The sequence below is a fragment of the Pipra filicauda genome, unplaced genomic scaffold (genome assembly GCF_003945595.2).
Source record: "Pipra filicauda isolate LSUMZ 115617 unplaced genomic scaffold, ASM394559v2 scaffold34_size3990699_pilon, whole genome shotgun sequence".
Taxonomy (NCBI): domain Eukaryota; kingdom Metazoa; phylum Chordata; class Aves; order Passeriformes; family Pipridae; genus Pipra; species Pipra filicauda.
In genome coordinates this window covers 3,466,747-3,487,260 of record NW_024104476.1, presented here as the reverse complement: position 1 = coordinate 3,487,260, position 20,514 = coordinate 3,466,747, and the positions used below count along the sequence as shown (strand labels likewise).

The following is a 20,514-nucleotide window of genomic DNA, read 5'->3' as shown; positions in this document are numbered from 1 at the left end:
CCCTTGGTCAGATTAGGCAGCCGCTGATGACCGTCCCCCAGGCCGCGGTTCGTTACGCAAGAGATTATTCTGCCTTCCGCCACGCGAGGAAGAAATCTGCTTCTGTGTGCTGAGGAATTTAAGGGACAGACGCTAATCCGTGAGATTAGGCTGAGACACAAAATACTTCCTTTTTATTCCGCTTAACTGGACAATCCCTTTCAGTTGGGGCCAAAACCCCGGAGATGTTGTGCTGTTTGCAATCAACTAGAAATTTTAGGGCTATGCTGGCCAGGGAAGCAATCGCTGACCTGCAGCTGCTGGAGCCCTGGGGCAGGGCAGAGGAGGGCAGCTAAGCTCCATGGAGAGTCGTGTGATGGGGTAGCCTGGACCAGTTTGCTCTCTGCTTTGTGGAGAACAACATAGGAGTCACCTCTGGGCTTAGCAAGGGTGATACAGATGTCCCAGTAATATTGGTGACCCATCTGTGCTGTCTGGATGTGCATGCAGATGCCCCTCAAAGCACAGATGAATTGTCAAAGCACAAATTGTCAAATCTCAAAGCACAGTCCTGCCAGGCTGTGCAGGCGTGCCACAGGGATCTGAGAGAAGCTTTGAAATTCGAGGTAGTGTCTGTTTATGCCAGACTCTCTCTGGTTTCTCCAGCCTGTGCTGCATAGAGGAGAGGGTGAGGAGGGATGTAGGCACCACTGAGCCATGAAATAGTGCACTGTTAAAATGCAAAGAAAATTATCCTCGAATCATAGAATCCTAGAATAGCCTGGGTCAGAAGGGACCTTAAAGATCATAAAGTTCCAACCCGTCTGCTGCGGGCAGGGAAATATATTATTGTCTGTATGTTCCTGGGGCCTGGGGTTTTTTGTTTGTTTGCTTTCTTAAAACAGTGACAATATTCCAGGAAACTTCAGTTGCAAAGGTCTGAGAAGTTTTGGGAAGGGGAGAGGGGTGACTGGCCACAGGACCCTGTGGAAGAGCCTCAGCTCAGCTGAGCTTGTCTTCACTTCCTGAGGAGCCTGAGTAAGGTCTTCACCTAGGGGCTAATTCATGTGGCCATTATGGAGATGTGGCAGAGAGGGAAGAGCCCCAGTCCCTGCAGTCAAAATTACTTAGCTGGACTGAAGAGTTTACAGGTTTGTAGTAATGTACTACAGTGAAATTGTGCATGCCTTACGCCTTACAAAAAGTAGGCTGAAAACTGAAATAAAATTTCTCTGTGGGTAGAAGACTTCTTTTCATGCAGTACCAGTGTGCTGCCTTAATGCAACCAAGAAGAAGTCTTCTCCAGCTCTCCTGCCTCTTGGAGACCAGCTGTGACCTACTCTGCTTCATACATATTTCATGAGGCCATCAGGTTCCTGTCAGCCTGCTGAAGTTGCTGTTGTTCAGGGGTCACAGAATCACAGAATATGCTGAGTTGGAAGGGACCAACAAGCGTTATCAAGTCCAACTCCTGCTTCTGAACAGAACCATCCCCAAGAGTCACAACATGTGCCTGACAGTATCATCCAAACACTTCTTGAACTCTTTCAGGCTTGGTGCTGTGACCACTTCCCTGGGGAGCCTGTTCCAGTGGCCAACCACCCTCTGGGTGAAGAATCTTTTTCTAATGTCTAACCTAAACCTCTCTTGACAAAACTTTAGGCCATTCCCTTGGATTCTGTCACTGGTCACCACAGAGAAGATATCAGTGCCTGCCCCTCTTCCTCTCACAAGGAAGTTGTAGATTACCATGGGTCTCCCTTCAGTCTCCTCCTCTTCAGTCTGAACACACTAAGTGACCTCAGCTGCTCCTCATACGGCTTCCCCTCAAGGCCCTTCACCATATTCGTTGCCCTCCTTTGAACACTCTCTGAGAGCTTAATATCTTTCCCATATTGTGGTGCCCAAAACTGCACACAATACTCAAGGTGAGGCCGCCCCCGTGCAGAGCAGAGCAGGACAATCCCCTCCCTCGACCAGCTGGCGATGCTTTGCCTGATGCCCCCCAGGACATGGTTGGCCCTCCTGGCTGCCAGGGCACTGCTGACTCATATTCAACTTGCCATTGACCAAAACCCCCAGGTCCCTTTCCATGGCACTACTTTCCAGCATCTCATTCCCCAGTCTGTACGTACATCTAGGGTTGCCCCACCCAACGTGCAAAATCCAACCCCTTCCCTTGTTGAACTTCATATGGTTTGTGATTGCCCAGTCCTCTAATTTGTCGAGGTCTCTCTGCAGGGCCTCCCTGTCTTTGAGAGAGTCAACAACTCCTCCCAGTTTTGTGTCATCTGCAAACATGCTTAGTATCCCTTCCAGTCCTGTGTCCAAGTCACTTAGGAAGATGTTGAAGAGAACAGGGCCTACGAAAATGTAACTACTCCCAAAACCTGTGCTGTTTGTTCGCCCTCAAGTTTCTGCGCTGTTAACTGAAACTGACTCTTTTTCTCAAAGAATCAGAGAGTGTGCTGATTCCTGTAATCCATGAGCAAGGTGTTGATAACACCAAGCAGTTCGCGTGATGATAACTGTGACAAAAAGCTTCCAGGACTGACCCATTCACTTTCTCAAGTGACCTTATGCAAAATCTAACATGTTTATAATTATACTGATTCACATTTGACTTTTTGGCCTCCCTGTGGGCAGAAGCTGGCCTTTTACTGTGACAGGTGTGAAAACTTCCCACAGGACAAAATCACAATTTTTCTCAGAATTGCTGTAGTTTAAAATTCTCTATTTACATAAGGGCTCTGACCTCTTTTTGCATGTCAAAGCTAATGCTTTGCCACTTATTTTTCCTGAAAACTATTCATCTCTTTCCTTTTCTGAAATCAATTCCCTGAGAATAACATGGAAATTTTCTGTAATGTCACAGCTTGTGTCAGTGATGGAGAATTTTTTAAGATTTCTGTTTAAGATTTTGTATAAAACTGAGGAAAAAAGAACTTACTGGTGGATGGAGCACACTGCCTGTATCACTCCTATCCAAAGCCCCTAATGTGAAACTGAGGTCTAGAAATCAATCAACTTGGCTAGAAGCCAATATCAGGTGAAATAAAACAATCTCTATGCACATCCAGAATTTTGGCCTGAAATGCTGTCATTTCTTCTGTCTTCTTTCCTTGAAATCTTGGAGTTAGTCCTTCACAGATTTCCTGAGCAATATTCATTTTGGGGAGTAGCCAAATGTGGAGCCCCTTCACAGACAGCCTGTGCCTTTTGTGCTTGAGGCAGCCCTGTAGCTAAGCAATTTCCTAGTTCCTGGGTGGAAGTTCAAACACATTTCTCAGCAACCCTGGAAGGTTCATACAGCTGCTGCTGGAAGCACAGCTTGAAAGCAGAGGTCAGGGAATAACATCCAAGAGAAGTCCTGGAGAAAGCAGCATAGTCCCATCCCACAGTGCTGCTTTCAGAGGTATCACTTTGGGAGCTCAACCAAGGTAAAGGAGCCTGCCAAGGGAGCAGGCAGGGGAAAATGTCCCCACTGAACAGCTGGAGACATGTGTGGAGTCCCTGATCTAAGCCAGCCCCCTGTAACCTTCAGTATGCCACAGAACCACAGGATGCTTGAGGTTGGAAGGGACCTTTGCAGATCACCTGGAGCAACACCCCTGATCAAGCAGGGCCACTCAGAGCCAGTTGTTCAGAAGGCTTTTGAACATCTCAGAAGAGGTCCTTGGAGCAATCCCAGCTCCCCAGGGAGAGAATTTTAAGCACATCTGGCAATGAAATTTCACTAAAGTTTCCTTTCAAATATTGTGAAAAAAATACCACCCAACCCCTTCAAACAAACACATGCACACACACACAAAACCCCGAACCAATAAAAACAAACAAACAAAACCCCAAAGCAAACCAAACCAACCAAACAACTCTCCCACACCAAACAAACAAAACCCCACCCAAATCTATGTTTTTCCTTCTCCATGCTTTCTCCTTGCCAGCTTGCCATCAGAGGGACATACTTTCATATAAAATCATCTTAAATCTTTGGCAACAATGAATCCCTGGCCTGCTGCTGTGGTTTTAAAGCTCCCTCCCAGGTTGAATCTTTTTCCAGAATCTTTATGAGTGAGGTTTTGAAATCTTTCTTTCAGTTTCCAGAGCTCTGCTATTTTCTTATTGTTCATCCTCTTTGTATTGAGAAGTCAATGGAGTTGTGGGCGGAAGATGGAAAGCTGTGAGAAATGTAGTCCAGGGATATGTGGGCTGTTCAGATGGAAAGCTTGTATCATATCATGAAAAATCTATAAGACTCAGGGAGGCAGAAATTAGTGCAGTATATGGTGGGCTTGTAGAAGTGGAAGTGCCTGAGTGTCTTCCTCTCCAATAATGCAAGACTGGCATTTCTAGCAACTGAAAATTTCAGTCTCCTCGTGGAGCAGGTCTAATGTTGGAACAAGAGGAACAAGCCTCCCTCCTCTTGCATTGCCCCCATGATTGTCCTGCTAGCTCAGAAAACAGGGTATGGGAAATACAGAATCTTTCTTTCCTCTGGCTCTACCATCACAGATAGCAGCAAGTACCGTTGCCAGGTGGTGTTTTGGTGACCTAAACCCAAAACAGCCAGAGCTGGAACAGAGGAAGGGAGAGGAAGCATATGGAACAGCTGGGAGCCAACTCAGGGCTATTTGCTCATCATTTTTAAATTCGAGAGCTTTTTTTCCACTCATGGTGCACCCCTGTTCTTTGCTTCTACATGTATCTTGAGAAGCTTGCATACTTTCAGCTCTAGTTCCACCTCAGTGGTACCAGCACAGCTCTGGAGGTATTGTTTCAGTGGGATCTTGGTGGTGGAAACGATAATTACAGCACAGAGGGTGTGGTGAATCCCTGCAAGGCATATAATTTGCTGGGTTCATGCAAAAAAATCCCCCTAGATGTTGTTTCCTTGAAATAAATGAGGATACTGATGAGAGAAATGTGCATCAAAACACAGCATCAGATTTCTCTAAAATCAGGGAAATCACAGATTTAACAGACAGCTGCTACTACAGCAATTAAGAGGTGAAGAAACATGCAATTTTTGTTTTGCTTTGAATAGCACATACCTGAAATTTGGAGATTGTATTTTCAGATTTAGAGATTCCTCTTATAATGAGAGGGATTGAGAGGAGATATTTAAAATATATGGCTTCAAATATTTCTTAAATTTCTCTGCACTATTTTTTGTAGTGAGAAACTGAGAGGGCAGTGCAAATAAGATAACATATAATCTAAAGGCTAGGATACCTCATGGTTTGATAATAACATTATTGCATTTCCAATCTTCTATAAAGTGGGCAGATGTAGATAAAGTAGAAAATAGCTGACATTAGAAATGTTGTAGGTGGATTTCTTTTTCTTTCAAAATTACAGTTTAGTGCTTAAGGTGAGCTTGAGTAAGGTCTAGCTACAGTGTTTGTTAGAAGAACTCAAAAATGAAACAGGCTTCCACCAACACTACCAGGATGCATTTTCCCTCACCTTCTCCTACACATAACCTGGATGCTGTAAGCTAACCACTAATCATACCCTCTCCTCATCCTTTTTTTTTTTCAGGGTTAACCTGAAGCATGACAAACTACAGTGATTGCTGGGGAGCCCTCAGTATTCACTCCTCCAATTCTCTACCCTCTAGACAAGGCAATAGATAGCAAGACCTATTTCTTCTTTGCATGCAGCTTCTTTGAGCTTGGACCTGGCTCAGAATGTATCGAAAGAAATTCCTTTTTGTCAACATATTCTGTTTCATTATTTGGCAGCAGCAGGACTGTTTTTAAGCCTTAATCGTAGCAAAAATTGATGAGCTCTTATTCTTAGGCAGCTTAAAGCTTGCTGAAATAGATTACCAAGCAGAGAATGCTATTTGAAAATCTGATCACTGTTTTACAGACCAGATCTGCTTAAAGTCATGATTTTTCTGTCTCAGTCATTATTACAAACTAAAAGAGGCATTCTATTGGTCTCTGATGTAAACATGAATTCAAATTCCTCTTTGAATAATTTCATATTTGTAAGAGACCCAAGTCTGAACTTTGATGGTTGACCCTATTCGTCAAGTGGTTGGATCCAAAATGTTCTCTAAATACCAAGTCTCTGGGATCCAGTTCCAGAATATGAATACCCCATGTCTATTCTTTACACAAGAACATAACTGTCTACTTGAATTTAGAATTTTGCATTTTGTTAATTAATCATCAGATAAATAGCACGTAATGAAAAAGATCTAGTTTCTTTGGAAGGATACTGACTTACAAGTCATTTTTTAGAAGACAGAAGAAGGAGCCATTTACAGGGCATTACTCTGCTGTACTACATATTGCCACAAACAGCTTTCGAGGAATAGCTTAGTGTGTCATCCCTTCATCTCACTTGTAAGTATTTGCCCAAGACTCCTTTCTGGTGGTTTGTCCTTCAGATTCGCATCAAAGATGTCACTATGGTCCTTTTAAGGATTGGGTGAGTCTTGCCTAGAAAGTGTGGGCAAATTTCTTCAAAGCTTAGGCGCCTATTTCTTTTCCCCTACTTCTGCTCTATCCTGTTTTTCTTTTCTCTCACTTATTTCGTATTTGCCTCTCTTCTCAGTTCCCATCTTATTCTCTTGCCCTCTATAATCAGATGAGCCTTTTTCCTCTTCCAAGTCTAAAGAGCTCGGGTTCCTCATCAGGCAATTTATCAGGTTACATCTCTTCCCTAAACCTTCTAGTAAGAACCTACCAGTCTGCTGGACTCCCAGCGCCTTGCTGAAGTGCTCCTGTGGTCAGGGCTTTAGAGAGTCACGAGTGTGAAGCGAACCATGCAATTTCTACCATGTTTGCAACCACTTCTCTTTACTGCCTCAGTTCCAGCATTAATATAACACTTTCCCCAAAGGTAACATAGTCCTGTGCTGATCACACAGGAGCCCTGAAAGCCCTGGAATTCTTTTAATTTGAAAGAATATATCACAGGAGCACCTAGTGCTTTTTTTGATGCTTTCAACCACTTTTAGTGACGATTGACAGTGTAAAATACCTGTTACAGACTAATAAGTATGATGCACCAGACTTTTCCCAATATGTCATCCTCCTAGAAAGAGATCTGTGTGGTGTTAGCAGGAAATTGGTGCGTTAACAGCTGTGAGATTTTACATTGAGGTGACAAATGCAGCAGAAGCAGGCATATGAAAAATCCCAAAGGATGAGCACTGATTATACTTCAGTTTGTACTGCCCTCTGGTGGGATATATGGGGAAAAACAGCAATTCCAAATGAATAGCAGCGATTCGGTCTGACTGATGACTCGCCTGCCTTACCTCTTCTGGGGTCACAAAAATTTGCGCTGGGAAAGGTAACTTGTTTAATCCAGCTTCTCACGGAGGCGTTGTTTGCGGAGGGCAGACCATCGTGGGCTCCACTCTCAAAGCTAACGTGGAAGGGAAAGTGCCTTGCACACTCTCCAAAGGCAGGTCTCCAGTCTGTGAATGTAAATACTTGCCTTGAAAATTTCTAAAACCATTTTTGGAGGAAATTAGGTACTTTATACACGGTCTTTACCTGCAAGCATACAATGCAGTGCGTATATACTGTCTGGCTTGGCTCTTACCATATGAGACAAAAATGAGGAAAATTAAGATCCAGTGCATGAGAATTTGTTAAGCCAATCTTTCATATTCCTGACAAAACAGAAAATATAATTGGCATCTTTCTAGCCATCCAAAATCCTTTCACTGGTTCTTCAAAGCACCTGTGAAGCAGATTGAGTGGGTGCTGACTTTCGTTTTCCAGTAATATGTGAAGACACCAATGGTTTAGGATGTGAGGTCTGGAGTTTTTAAGGCACCACGATGGGGAGACTTAGTCAAAGCTGGACGCTGTACGAAGGCAACTCCTCTGCTGCTCCCTTCTACAAAACTGCCCAGTTGAGTGCACAGCAGCATGAGGGAGACAGCACCCAGATTTAGCTGGTGAAGGATTTGTGAGCAAGGAGTTCATAATAAGAAAGTGAATCACTATTTTATGATAATTCTATAATGACGTACATGATCTCTCTGTGGCCTCAGATAAGGGTAGCCATTCTTTCGGACTTGCAGTGTATGCCCAGACAGTAAAAACACAAGTGCATTCATTGTCATGCAACTGAATTAGTTAAAGAGTGTGTTTTCTCTTCAGAAACTTCTTCATTTTGTAAAGCAGACTTTTCACAAGAGGCAGATGAGGATTTGACTCTGTGCTGCTTGAAATTTATGTGATGATTATGCTGCCAAACAAACATAAAGTGATCATTACACCAGATGATTGCACTGAGTGAGAAGGTGGTACAGAAAGGGCCTGAAAATTTGTCAAACAGAGTGAGAACAATCCCTCAAGTTACACATTGAAGCTCCTACATAACCCAGTTGTTTGAAAAAACAGTGTTCACTTTTCTGATTTGGAGTTTCTGTGTGGTGCCTGATGTTTCAGTAGTCAACAATACTGTTAGGAAGCTTAGCTGTTTGCTTATATTAATCTTTCCTAGTTTGGGTAAGTGCATACCTTTTCATGTATGTTCAAAATTTGCAGATCTTTTGCTGGTATAAAGAAACCTGAACTGAAAGTACCCCTGGAGCCCAATGTGAACTATTTCTTCTACTTGAGGGCTGTCAACTCATTCGGGACAAGTGAACAAAGTGAAGCAGCTCTCATCTCAACTAAAGGTAGATCATAATTTCCTGATGTCAAAACAACGGGATGGAGGGGCAAAGCAGTCAAACATTTTTCTTTGAAAATCATATCTGAAGTTCCCAATTTGGAAGTGAACAAGTTATTCAATTTTTTATTTCAATAACTCAAACATATATCAGGTTTTTTCTGCTTAAAATTAGCATAATCAGGACTACTTCACTTGAATTTTATATATTTATGTCAGTGTAAAGCTGGTGTGACCTCAGAAACAAAAATATTGAATTCTGTCAGATATGAAGTGATTAAATATTTTTCAGGCAATCTCGTGTCACGAGTCTGACAGAACACATTCAGATAAAAGTTCCAATGACATTAAAAAAACCACTTTCACAATGAAAACCTTATGGACTTTGAGTTTCAGTGATGAGGAAGTATGCAAAGCAGCCTTAAAATGTAATAGATGATTTAAACTCTAAGATTCCCAGATAAATAATATATTGTTCTTCCAAATCAGCCTCAAAATTAAAATTTGCTATTTTGAAAAAACAAATTATTGAAAATTATTCAACCTTTTTAAATACTGAAGACCTCTTTATCACCTAGCTGCATTTCTGAATGTTAGACTTCTGTCCCAAGCAGAGCTTGGAAGACTCCTTGCATTTGTACCCAATTTTCTGTCACTCCTACCTGCCAGTAGACACAACCGTGTCCAGCTAAGGTAGCAGTTATTGTTGCTTAACATTTTATGATTTGTCTCATGTTAAAGTAGCCAGCTTCTCATATATAGTGTTTCGTTGTCATCAATTGTACCAGGAACTCGGTTTCGCCTCCTGAGTGACACAGCCCATCCCGCTTTGCAAATCTCCTCCAATGCAACGGTGATCCACCTTCCTGAGAAAACTAAACTCACTGGGTAAGCAGCAGCATAATGAGTGTGACTACTCTCTGAGGTTTAGGATAGATCCCTCACTTTTATTTTTGCCTACAGGCAGCTTTCACATGATACCAATTGTGTAGAAGAACTGAATCACTGACATGCAGCCTCTGGACTTTGTGCGAACTACCCTCTCCCCCTTTCAAGCATTGCAACATTTCAATAAAGACAGTGCATTGATGTAGGTGCTGGGAAGAGTTCAGTGCCACACTCCGGTATGGCCAGGAAGTCTAAGGCAGTGGTATCTCTGGCACTGCTCGATTTGCTTCAGCCCATGGTCAATGCTTAATCCATCAGAGCACTTCAGTCTCAAAGCAATTTTTTGCTGCCCTGAAAAGATCAGATTTGTGGGCTTATTTTTTAATATATTGTGGATAGAAGTAATCCATCTTGCATACTTTGCTCCTCTCCTGAGGGCATTATTGGTAATGTTTTCCAAAGTATTTGTGGCTTCAGAGAACTAGGAAGTGCTTTTGGGATATGTTTAGCATGGTTGTACCAGGCTAGCTGTATGCATTGTGAACCGGGGGATTTTTTGACATATTGACATCAGTCCTGTCATAAGCACAGGTCCACTTGTAAAAGTTGTGGCATACTGATACGGCTTCTTGAAAGGTGATGAGGATTTAGTGGTTTAAGCATATTTTTTACTGCTACAACTGAATGTACACAAGATGTTTGTCACTATGACTACTCAACTATGCTTTCTAGTTTGAACAAGCCTTCAAAATCTAATATCTTTTAGATGAGACCATCTCAGTGCAAAGATGAAAGACTCTCGGTGAAAACATTTAAATCTTTGATAAAACCCTGCAGCTGGAACAGCAGAGTGCAATTCATTAGTAATTTTAGATGATGCTTCATGATGTGACTGAAAGAACTATCACAATATGGTTCATCTACCACCACACACATTTTACTGCATGTTTCTTTCACAAACAGGTTTCCTTCAGTCCTGGGTGAACTGCTACCTGCTCAAGGATGTCATTACTGGGAAATTGTTGTCTCTGCCTGCAGAAGCTACAGGATTGGGATTTGCTATGAGTCAATAACAGAGAGCAGTGTCCTGGGGCTGAGTGATACCTCCTGGTGCATGCGGTGCTGTCCTACACAAACCAGGTAAAGAAAAGTCAGTCTAGCTGCTTGGGAAGCTACTTGTCGTTCATGAAAAAAAGCTGGACCTCTTCAAGAATCATAAGAGCAGAAAAAATTCTTCTACTTTCTTTATGCAAATTTGAATAATAAGAAAAGAACAACTACAAAAGGTCTTTAGACCTCCTTAACAAATACTTTAAATATACCTCCGTAGAAAAGCACCTTAAAAATAAAATTAATCTCAAACAGAGAGTTTATCACCCTTTATTCACTCAACCAGTGAATAAAACTTAAAGAACTAGTTTGCTGCTGCTTTGTCATTCCAGGCTCATATCCTGAACTGACTCATTAAACCCCAGCAAGTATATTTATTTCCAAAAAGGCAGTCTTTTTATAATCTCTTTCCTTCTGCAAGAGATGTCAAGCCTCAATAGAGAATGCTTTCTCCTGCCTTGTCCTTCACAGTGATAGGCACTCACCTGCCTATCACCTGCGGCAGGGCTGCAGGGTGCTGGAATAGTCTGTGGTAGCAGGCCAGAGCCAGGCTGCTTGAAGGTTTGTAAGGTATTACCCTGCTAACGATGTAAAGGTGATCTTGATCTAAACAAGTGTGCTTTTTTCAGTATGAAATCATACGGATGTATGAACACAGCTAGCTAAATGAAACATCCAAGATGCTTTTATTCCAAGAGTCCGGAGATGCGAAGTGAAAAGGCTCATCAGCATGCCAGGCAGGGCTTTGAAGGGATGCCACATTTGCTTTGCCTAAATACTGAGCAAATGCTGTTGCCATGTGGTAATCTGATGTATGCAGCCACCTGTTAATAGATTAGAATTAAACCACAGGTTATTTCTGGTAAATTGTCATGAGGAGGCTTTACTGTGTTCTGGTTTCCATTTTCCCACAGCTTTCTTTACAGATTTCTTCACACTGGTGTGATGAGTGATGTCCATGTGACAGAACACCTGGCCAAGATTGGCATCCTGTTGGATTACAGTAGTGGGAGACTGTTGTTCTTCAATGCAGAGAGAGGACTTGTGCTGTTCAGCATGAGGCACAAATTCACCGATGCTGCTCACCCAGCCTTTGCCCTGGAGAAGGCAGGAGTGCTTACCCTGTGCACAGGAATGGAGCTGCCAGAGTTCGTGAAGCACAGCTGATATCCTTCTTCACACTTTCCGTAAAATTGACAATTATAGCATCAGAGGATAGAGAGGGGAAGAAGGGTGTCAGGAAGGGATGCCTAGTCCTCACTGATGAACAGTGTGTGCATGGCTCTCCCTCATATCATCAGTAATTGTAGCTAGTGCTCAGACGTAATCACCCAGAGCCTGGAAAGAAAATCAACTTCTTCAGATGGAGATGCACCCAGTGATACACACAGCAGTACTTCTAAGGGGATAAAGAAGTTTTGTTAGATATGATAGTGCTAGCTGTCTTTTTAAAGTTAATTATGAACCTGTGTATGAAATAAATGCATTTCTCACTGCAATATGTGAAAGTCATCATTTCATCATTTGCCAGGACAGTCAGAGCCTGAATCCAAGATGATGTGCTTAGAAAATGTATAAAAACTTCAACAACTGAAACATTCTGCAGGTTAACATATCTTGTGTTATTGTCTGCCAACTCTTTAAAGGCATAAATCAAGAAAACTTGGAGACTTAGAAGTCTGCATGTTTGCAAAATGATTGAGTCCCAAGCTAGTCTTCATATCAGCCATGTAAAGTTTGAGTATAGCACACCCACCTAAGCTGCTCATAGCAGACTAACATCTACCTGACAGTGTCAGTAAATATCTGTGCCTGTGAATAGCTACTCATGAAACACCTGTATGAGGAAAATTGATAGTAACAGTAAAAGTCTTCCCTTCTGGTTTTCATCCTCAGTTTGTTGGTTAAGTAGTTTTGATGGTGAAAGAATGTTTCTATTCAGGACCTTCTGGATCACCATTTTTCCAACACTGCTTTTTACCTTTGCTCTTACAAAAATGACGCTCCTAATTTCAGGCTTCTGTACCTTTTTCTGCATCTGCCCTGCTCTCTCTTGTTATCTGCCCTAGCACTAGCATCATGACAGTGAGGTGCAGTGTTTCAGGGCCATCAAAACAGGCAGGCTGAAACTGGTTGATATTAGCAAAGTAATAGGATGCTGATTTTGCCCGTTGGCTTTTTTGAACCATTTTTCCAAGCATTTCACACATCAGTATTATGGCTGTCTTCCCGCCTGTCCCAAGGGCTGAAGGCACAAATGCCAGTGGTGGTGAACTCCAGTGAGTGTTGAGGGGAAATTAATCTTAAACAGGCAGGCAATGCTTTTCGTGCTGTGCCTGCTTTGGAGATTTCTGCCTCAGGGGGTTGTGCTGCCAGACTCGTTTCTGAGCTCAGCTGAACTCCCTGAAGTAAAACAGATTTCAGGAGTCTAATAGAGAGAGTTTGTGTCTGAAAAGAGAAGCTAAATGAGTTAAAATGAAGCTTCTGCTTTTTATTGTCAGAAAAGGTGCTTGTTGCTGCTGGTTTATGTATGATTTAACACTATCAGGGCATGCGCTTGCTGCTCCAGCCTGCTGTATGCTTGGTGTCCTAGGGGAGCCACACTGTCCACTCTGTCATAGCAGGCACAGGCTTGCTGTTGACTTGGTTAAGTCAATATAAAGAAGATCCTGTGACCATTTATTTTAAGCCAGAGCTTTTTCTGGCATTTCAATTAAAGGGTGCCAGTTCTGAGTTCCTGCTGGAGAGAGTGGGGAGTGAAAAAGTAGGATTGTGCCCTGTTGGCTCAAGTGAGTGTTTTGTAGAGGTGTGGAGGATGGTGAGAAAACGTCCAGGATTAATTGAGAGAGAAATACAGAAAGAGTGTTGGGGGTAGCATTACTATGAAGGCTGAGGAGGAGAAGGCAACAGAAGGTAGGCTGGAAACTCACACAGAGCAGATGGTGATAAACTAAGAGGCAGATTAGTGGTGTCAGCAGGGTGTGTTCCTTAGGCTCCTGCAGCCAGTGAGCTCACTGAAGGTTTGGCTATCTCCAGAGCTTAACGTGGTACTTGGAAATAAGCCTGAAATATTCCAGTACTGGGATGATTTTACCTGTGTACTCCTCATCCTCATCACTGTCATCTCAACAGAAGGATTGCTTCACGGACACCAGCATGATATATCGACAAGGGGAGAGAGAGTGATAAAAGGAGAACAAAATTAAATTAAATCATTTGGATGTTTTTTTTCAGTGAAGGCAAGAAGTGATTGCCTTGTCAAAAGCAACTGCCTATTAGTAATTAGTAGATTTAAAACAAAAAGTGAAAGCTTTTTCTGCTGCCACACATTGCTACTCAGGTACTACTGTCAACATTTGAGCTTGGCAAAATGTTTTTATTGCAGGCACCTCATTCTTAGTAATATTTGATTAATTTCAAAAAATGGCCTGACTCTCTTTTCTTCCTAATTTTATATAAGATTCAGTTTTAGATTGGGCAGTATCAAAAACTATATTTACTCTTTATGTGAAAACTAAATAAGTTATTCTTAATTGGAAATGTCACTCAAAGAGCTTAAACAGTACTAATTTGAATGTCTAAATCTGGTCTGCATTAAACTATGCCAGATGAAGAAATGCCAGAGAGAATATCCTGTTCAGAGAGATGGAACAAAATGCACACCAAACACACACGTTAAGATTCAGCATAAGGAGAAATTTCATATTAATGGAGAAAGCAGACCCCAAAAGCCACAGCTGAGCTGCTAGGACTTACAGTAAATAGTGCAAATTCTCTTGCCCTTGGAAAGCTTAGAGGTACATCTGGTATCATCTTTTAGTTGCCTGATGGGCACGAAGTTCAGGAACTCACTTCCCAGAAGGCGACTGTCTTCAGACTCTTGAATGTATGGTGCAGTCCATATAACTTTGCATTCAGATGAACTGAGATTTTGAGGTTTGCTGCATCCATTTTTTTCTGACCATTGTAGCTTGTAACTATACAATAGAAAAAAGAGACAAAAACCTCCCAGTCACTGTATTTTTGTTGTGCTTGATTAATTTAGCATTTAGAAATACCTCGAAACTTGCAAAGGATGTCCCTTAGCTTGGCTGATAGGAACTAAGACTTCATGCAAATATTGATAGGCTTGTGTGGTATGTATACACAGTCCAGTCATCATTCCATACTTAGAGCAACATTTTAAAAGTTACACAAAGATTGTAAGAGTTCATCAGTAATCTGGTGTTTATTTCATTCTGAAAATAAAAAAGGCGATGCCTAATAATATAAATATTGTCAATAAATAATCGGATGGATCTGAAACACATTGCATTGAAAGGAACAATTTCCTCTCACTTCAGCAGGTTTTAGATTAGACTTGTAAACCCCTATGCACTGAGATGAGAATATAGGCTTGACTGTAAAAAGAGAAGCATTAATTTCTACTGTAAAATTAGTGCTGAACTGAAATTCTGCTAGTATCAGTGGTATTGATCCACAAACGTTGCTTAGGTCACTCTGCTCAAGAGAGAGTTTAGTGCTTCCATATGACATCAGGCAGGAGAATTCAGCAATGCAGCTGCAAAGTGCAGCACGTGTGATGTGTGTGCATGCAGGAACAACTCTGCTCTTGACCTAGCTGTTCTTTCAGTACCATGTTCTTTCACTTGACCATGCTGAAAACGGTCAAGTAATGCCTTATTTTAGAAACAGGTACATTAACCACACCACCATTGTTGAAAACTGTGTGCATGTTACCACTAAGTCTGTTATAAGACAGAGAATCAATAAGGCACAGTACCAATAAGTTGTTGCTAAATCCACACTGCTGTTATATTGTCTGTGGTATACATGTGAAATATTATTTCTATTAGCATTTCAGGGGCTCGAATAGGTATGTAAAGATGGAATTAAGGGTAATGCGAAGTTAGGATCTTTCGAATCATCTTCATTTCAGATTAACAAGTAGAATCTTTGGCATGTTGAGGTTTAAATTTGATTTGAAAAATCACATTCTGTGGTGTAATCACAATTGCATTACTGCTATTTTGCTGATAGGTTTACTAGCTATAGGGAACCCCAGTGTGCTCAGTCACAGAATCACTAAGAAATTGATAGCAACTCTTCCACTTCCAGCAACATGCTGTGCAAGAGATATTGAACTAGTGAAATACATACATTTTGCATGTTGAGCTTGTCCAATGCAAAGTAGCATTGCTGACCAGAGACCACTCTGCAGTGTGGTCAGCACTTCAGGAGGTCAGTTCCTGTTGTCAGTTCCTGCAGGAGGACAGTCTGGAAGGAAATGGAAAAAATGCTTTAGGATCATCTCGTTCCAACCCCCCTACCATGGGCAGGGACACCTTTCACAAAACCAGGTTGCTCAAGTCCCCATCCAGCCTGGCTTGGAACACTTCCAGGGATGGGGCATCCACAACATCTCTGTGCAACCTGTTCCAGTGCTTCACCCTCACAGTAAAGTATTTTTCCTAATATCTAATATAAACCTGCCCTCTTTCAGTTTGAAGTCATTCCCCCTTGTCCTGTCACTAAACGCCCTTGCGAAAAGTCCCTCTCCAGTTCTCTTGCAGGCCCCTTAAGGTACTGGAAGGTGTTATAAGGTCTCCTCAGAGCCTTCTCTTCTCCAGGCTGAACAAGCCCAACTCTCTCAGCTTTTCCTCAGAGGAGAGGTGCTCCAGCCCTCTGATCATCTCTGTGACCCTCCTCTGCACTTGTTCCGACAAATCTATGTCCTTCATAAGAAGGGGCCCCAAAGCTGGACACAGTACTCCAGCTGAGGTCTCATGAGACCTCAGGGGCAGAGTCCCCTTCCTTGACCTGCTGTCCAAGCTTTTCTTAAGGCAATCCAGGATGCAGTTAGCCTTTCGGGCACACATCATCAGACCTTGTTGAATTTCTTGTCCGCCAACAGCCCCAAGTCATTATCTTCAGGGCTGTTCTTAATTCATTCTCCACCCAGCCTGTACCTGTGCTTGGAATTGCCCCAACCCAGGTGCAGAACCTTGCTCTTGGCCTTGTTGAGCTTCATGAGGTTCCCACAAGTTCATCTCTCAAGATTTTCCAAGTCCCCTCTGGATTGCATCCCCTTCCTCCTGAGTGTCAAATGCACCACACAGCTTGGTGTTGGTAGCTAAAGTTCAAGTGAATTTCCCCTCTGGGGAAATCTGTGCAGAAACAATACCTTTCTTTTCAGGACTTGTGTTACAGACATACTGTATTTCTAATTCATACTCTTCTCAACCTTGAAGAAGCAGTGTTGCAAGCAGAGAATTAAGTCACCTATAGTGCCTTAACATATAGTACCTTGATCACTGTTAATGCAGTTGTTAGCTGAATTTCATCCTGCCAGACTGTTACCACACCACTAATGATGGGGACCTGGACCCCTGCCACAACAGGTACAGGAGAGAACTGGCTTCTGCTGAATAAGCAAGAAGCCAGTGTGGTTTTTAATACTGGGCCTGTCAAAAGGAGACCTTTGTCTGAGCATCACTTCACAGCCAAGTCTTCTGAGGCTGTAAAAGTCTGCTTCCTGTTCTTTCATGAGCCCTGCTCAGAGGGCACAGTGCATATGTAGTCCCACAACTCTTATTTTCATATTCACATGAAGAGAATTATATTTTGAAGTAAAATTAACTGAGATTATTTTACTTATTCTTTACTGTGTGTTAGATATGAGTTTGTCTGGTTCCTGCTATCTTCAAAAAAAAGAAAAAAGTACAGCCTTCAGAGGGGAAAAAAAAAAAAAAAAAGAAAAAAAAGATAGCTAGTAGAAATTATCTCCAAACACCCTATGACAAGAGAGAGAGCTTTGCACATATTCCAACAGCATCCACTGGTGTTGCTGTCCCACACTGACTACTAGGATCATTCTTTTTACCCATGAAGGATTTTTTCTGAAACAAATATTAATAAAAGTATGTTGAGCAAGATGTGCTAGCAGTGTAAATAACTACTATGACTGTTAGTGCTTAAGAAGTAATCTGTGTCTCTATTTAAAGTATCGAGTGAGGGCTTTCCTTTCAAAGCAAAGAACTTGTGTTGAGATAAATAAAGAGTTTTCTGCAGTTTGTAGCCAGAGCAACACAGGAACATATACTAATAGCCTAACCAGGTACAGAAAGAACACTACTGTCTAGATTATAAAAGCAGATTCTGGAAATCAAATTGGGACATTTCTTAGGTATTAAAATAAAAATAATCTGATTTCGCTACTGAGCCCCAAGTTAAAAACTGCAATTTTTAACTCAGGGTCATATACTGCTATAATGTGCTTCTCCAGCAGAAACTGGTGCTGCATTCTGTGATTGCAATTCAGAAGGCTCAGTTTTTCTGCATGGTACTGCAGTTATTTTTGCACACGTTCAGCAACTTCAGTGGAGCATGAGTAGGCTAAGCATATTGATCACGTGTCACTCATTTGGGCAAGTAAAGAACAATAAATCAGATAGTTCCTCCGGGTGTGAGGTTTCTAGGACACCTGCAAATCCATGGTGGAAAAAATGCCATCAGCTTTTCTTCCAGTTATTCTTCCACAGCTCTGGACCCTGAATATCCCCACAAAAGCAGAATAGCAATTAATATTCATCAGATATTTCTGCTGCAAAAACCATTCATGCCGGAAAGGTCTACTTTTGGCCTTAAACCATGCCCAAAGTTTATCTTCCACTTCAGTTAACAGGACAAATGTGATGTGGGGGGTTGACCTAGGTTGGACACCAGGTGCGCATCCAGCAGCTCTATCACTGCCCATCCCAGTCATTAGTGACACTCAATTCACCAGGAAAAAAACCCAAACCACTTCAAAATCCTCTTCACTCATTACCCCACCAAGTATTATGGGGTTGTAGCCCAATGTAAGGAAGCATTTGATGTTCTGGTACTGAATGCTAGCTTTCCAACTACTTTGTAGTTTATGCCCCATTTTTATAAAAGCATGATCTCTGCTAACGGCAAAATGTTACAAGAAATCTCAAGTTACACAGAGTTCTGTCTTTGTCATAATTTTTATACTGCTGTGTTTCAAACAAGACTAGAAATAATTTGAGATCTTCACAATAGTGAAACTGTTCTTTTAACTAGTATAATTTTGATCTTGAATTAAGCAGGCTAGCTTTAGTTTTCAAAGCCTAAAATAGTTATCTGCCTTTTACAGATTAGTGTCTGTGTTTTAAGGTGGTACACATGCTCTGTAAACTGCAAGGCAGCTCTATTACCTGGAGTGCAGTGGTTATGGAGGATATTAAAGACTATGAAGTAATGGACTAAAGGCTGCAGTGCCCAAGAGGATGCAAAACCCCAACAAGTCCATAACTGGCACCACCCATGTGTAAACAGTAGGATGTGAGCATAGGGCAAAAGCTTGTAGATATTACTGATATTACTCAAGGAAGATGTGAACGCTGACTTTTACTGCACAAAGGAGTAAATAGGAAAGAGAGATATGCTGGATGTTAGGACCAGGGTTTTATTTAACAGATGCGCAACAGCACATTAACAACTGTACATGGCACTTAGTGCCATGGTCTAGCTGACAAGGTGGTGATTAGTCAAAGGTTGGAGTTGATGACCTTGGAGATCTTTTCCAACCTGAGTGATTCTGTTATTCTGTGAACTAATTCCTCTTTTTAATGTACAGTCAATTAGACTGCATATGAACCCAATGGATCATACACATATGCATCGGAAAAGCAAACATTTTGTCAGACTCATGGTACCGAAATTACTCCAGAGTGACAGTTATCACACTATGACTTGACATAGTCTGGTTCCTTGAATACTGCCCTCCAGTTGAGAACTGTGGAACAGCCATCATTGATTCGCTGTCTGCTTCAGCTGAGGCTTCCAGTCTGGTTTGTAGACAAAGGAGAATAGAACTGCAGAAATAATGTCCACAGTGAGAAAAAAGGCAGACATTGCCAGAAGCGGCAGCTTCCTGGGGACTGCCACCAAAGGAGCTGTTGCCGTGGGAGTTAGGTGCTGAAAAAATCTCCGGAGCAGTTAATTACGGGTGAGATAAGAAAGAGTTTATTATGCCAAGGCTAAAGATGTTACAAGACGCGCCCAGGCCGTGCCTGAGATGTTACATTTTATAATACCATCCATCCAATCCCAGATGTGTCCACCCTGTGGCCTTTACTCTGGTCCGCCCCGGGTCCACCCCCTGAAAATGGGTCTGGGGTGTATTTCGGGACTCTCTGTTCATCCCATCTTCATCTTCATCAGAGCACAAAGGGTACATAGTCACCCAGTTTTTGACCGTGTTCTGTGGTTTAGGCCCTGATATGCTGTTCTGCCAACAATCTAGGCCTTGCCTTGACAAAAGACTAAACATTTCTACTGGATTCGGGGGTAGGGGTGATATAGGGAGCATAGAAAGGGGTAAGAGGGCTAAGGAATGTGTAAACAAGGGTGCTACAGAGAAAGGGAAAGGGACAAGGGAAAAAGGAGGGAGGGTTGCTGCTTTTAAAATCTACTTATAAAACTTATAAGGCTTACCAATAAAAGAAAATAAAAAAAAAATTAGGGGCTTAAGGCATCAAACCATTGGAAAGGACTGTGATGCTGGAGTACAGTTGCACCTTCTTAGCCCTGTAGAGGTGCAGCAGGATAAACTGTTATATCACCCCTCTCAGCCCTTCTACTCTTACTCTACCCTTCTACTCTTACGGAAACAAAAAACTAGGAGTGACAAAATGGCAAGTTCTAAACCAGGGAGCAGAAAGACTACAGAATGTGCTGGCACGTGAAACAGCTCCTAACTGGAGCTGAAAATGGTAGGTAAGTGTGATGTGTACTTGACTTGTGACAATTTCAGAGCCATGTAACACTTGCTGTAATTCTAAAATAGTGCAATTATTGTTTTTTATGTCTCACTGAAATTTG

At 42.0% G+C, this 20,514-nt stretch overlaps 1 protein-coding gene across 1 annotated transcript in view; it reads left to right on the top strand.

Moving 5' to 3' along the window:
- CMYA5 (cardiomyopathy associated 5) overlaps positions 1 to 11,864 on the top strand; it is a 49,787-nt gene extending 37,923 nt beyond the window's left edge. The window contains exons 10-13 of the mRNA XM_027717189.2: positions 8,502 to 8,635; positions 9,417 to 9,516; positions 10,480 to 10,656; positions 11,541 to 11,864. Of these exons, the coding sequence (XP_027572990.2) occupies positions 8,502 to 8,635; positions 9,417 to 9,516; positions 10,480 to 10,656; positions 11,541 to 11,793 (664 nt within the window). The 3' untranslated portion in view covers positions 11,794 to 11,864. The remainder of the gene's footprint in view (positions 1 to 8,501; positions 8,636 to 9,416; positions 9,517 to 10,479; positions 10,657 to 11,540) is intronic.
- The last annotated feature ends 8,650 nt before the right edge of the window (positions 11,865 to 20,514 follow it).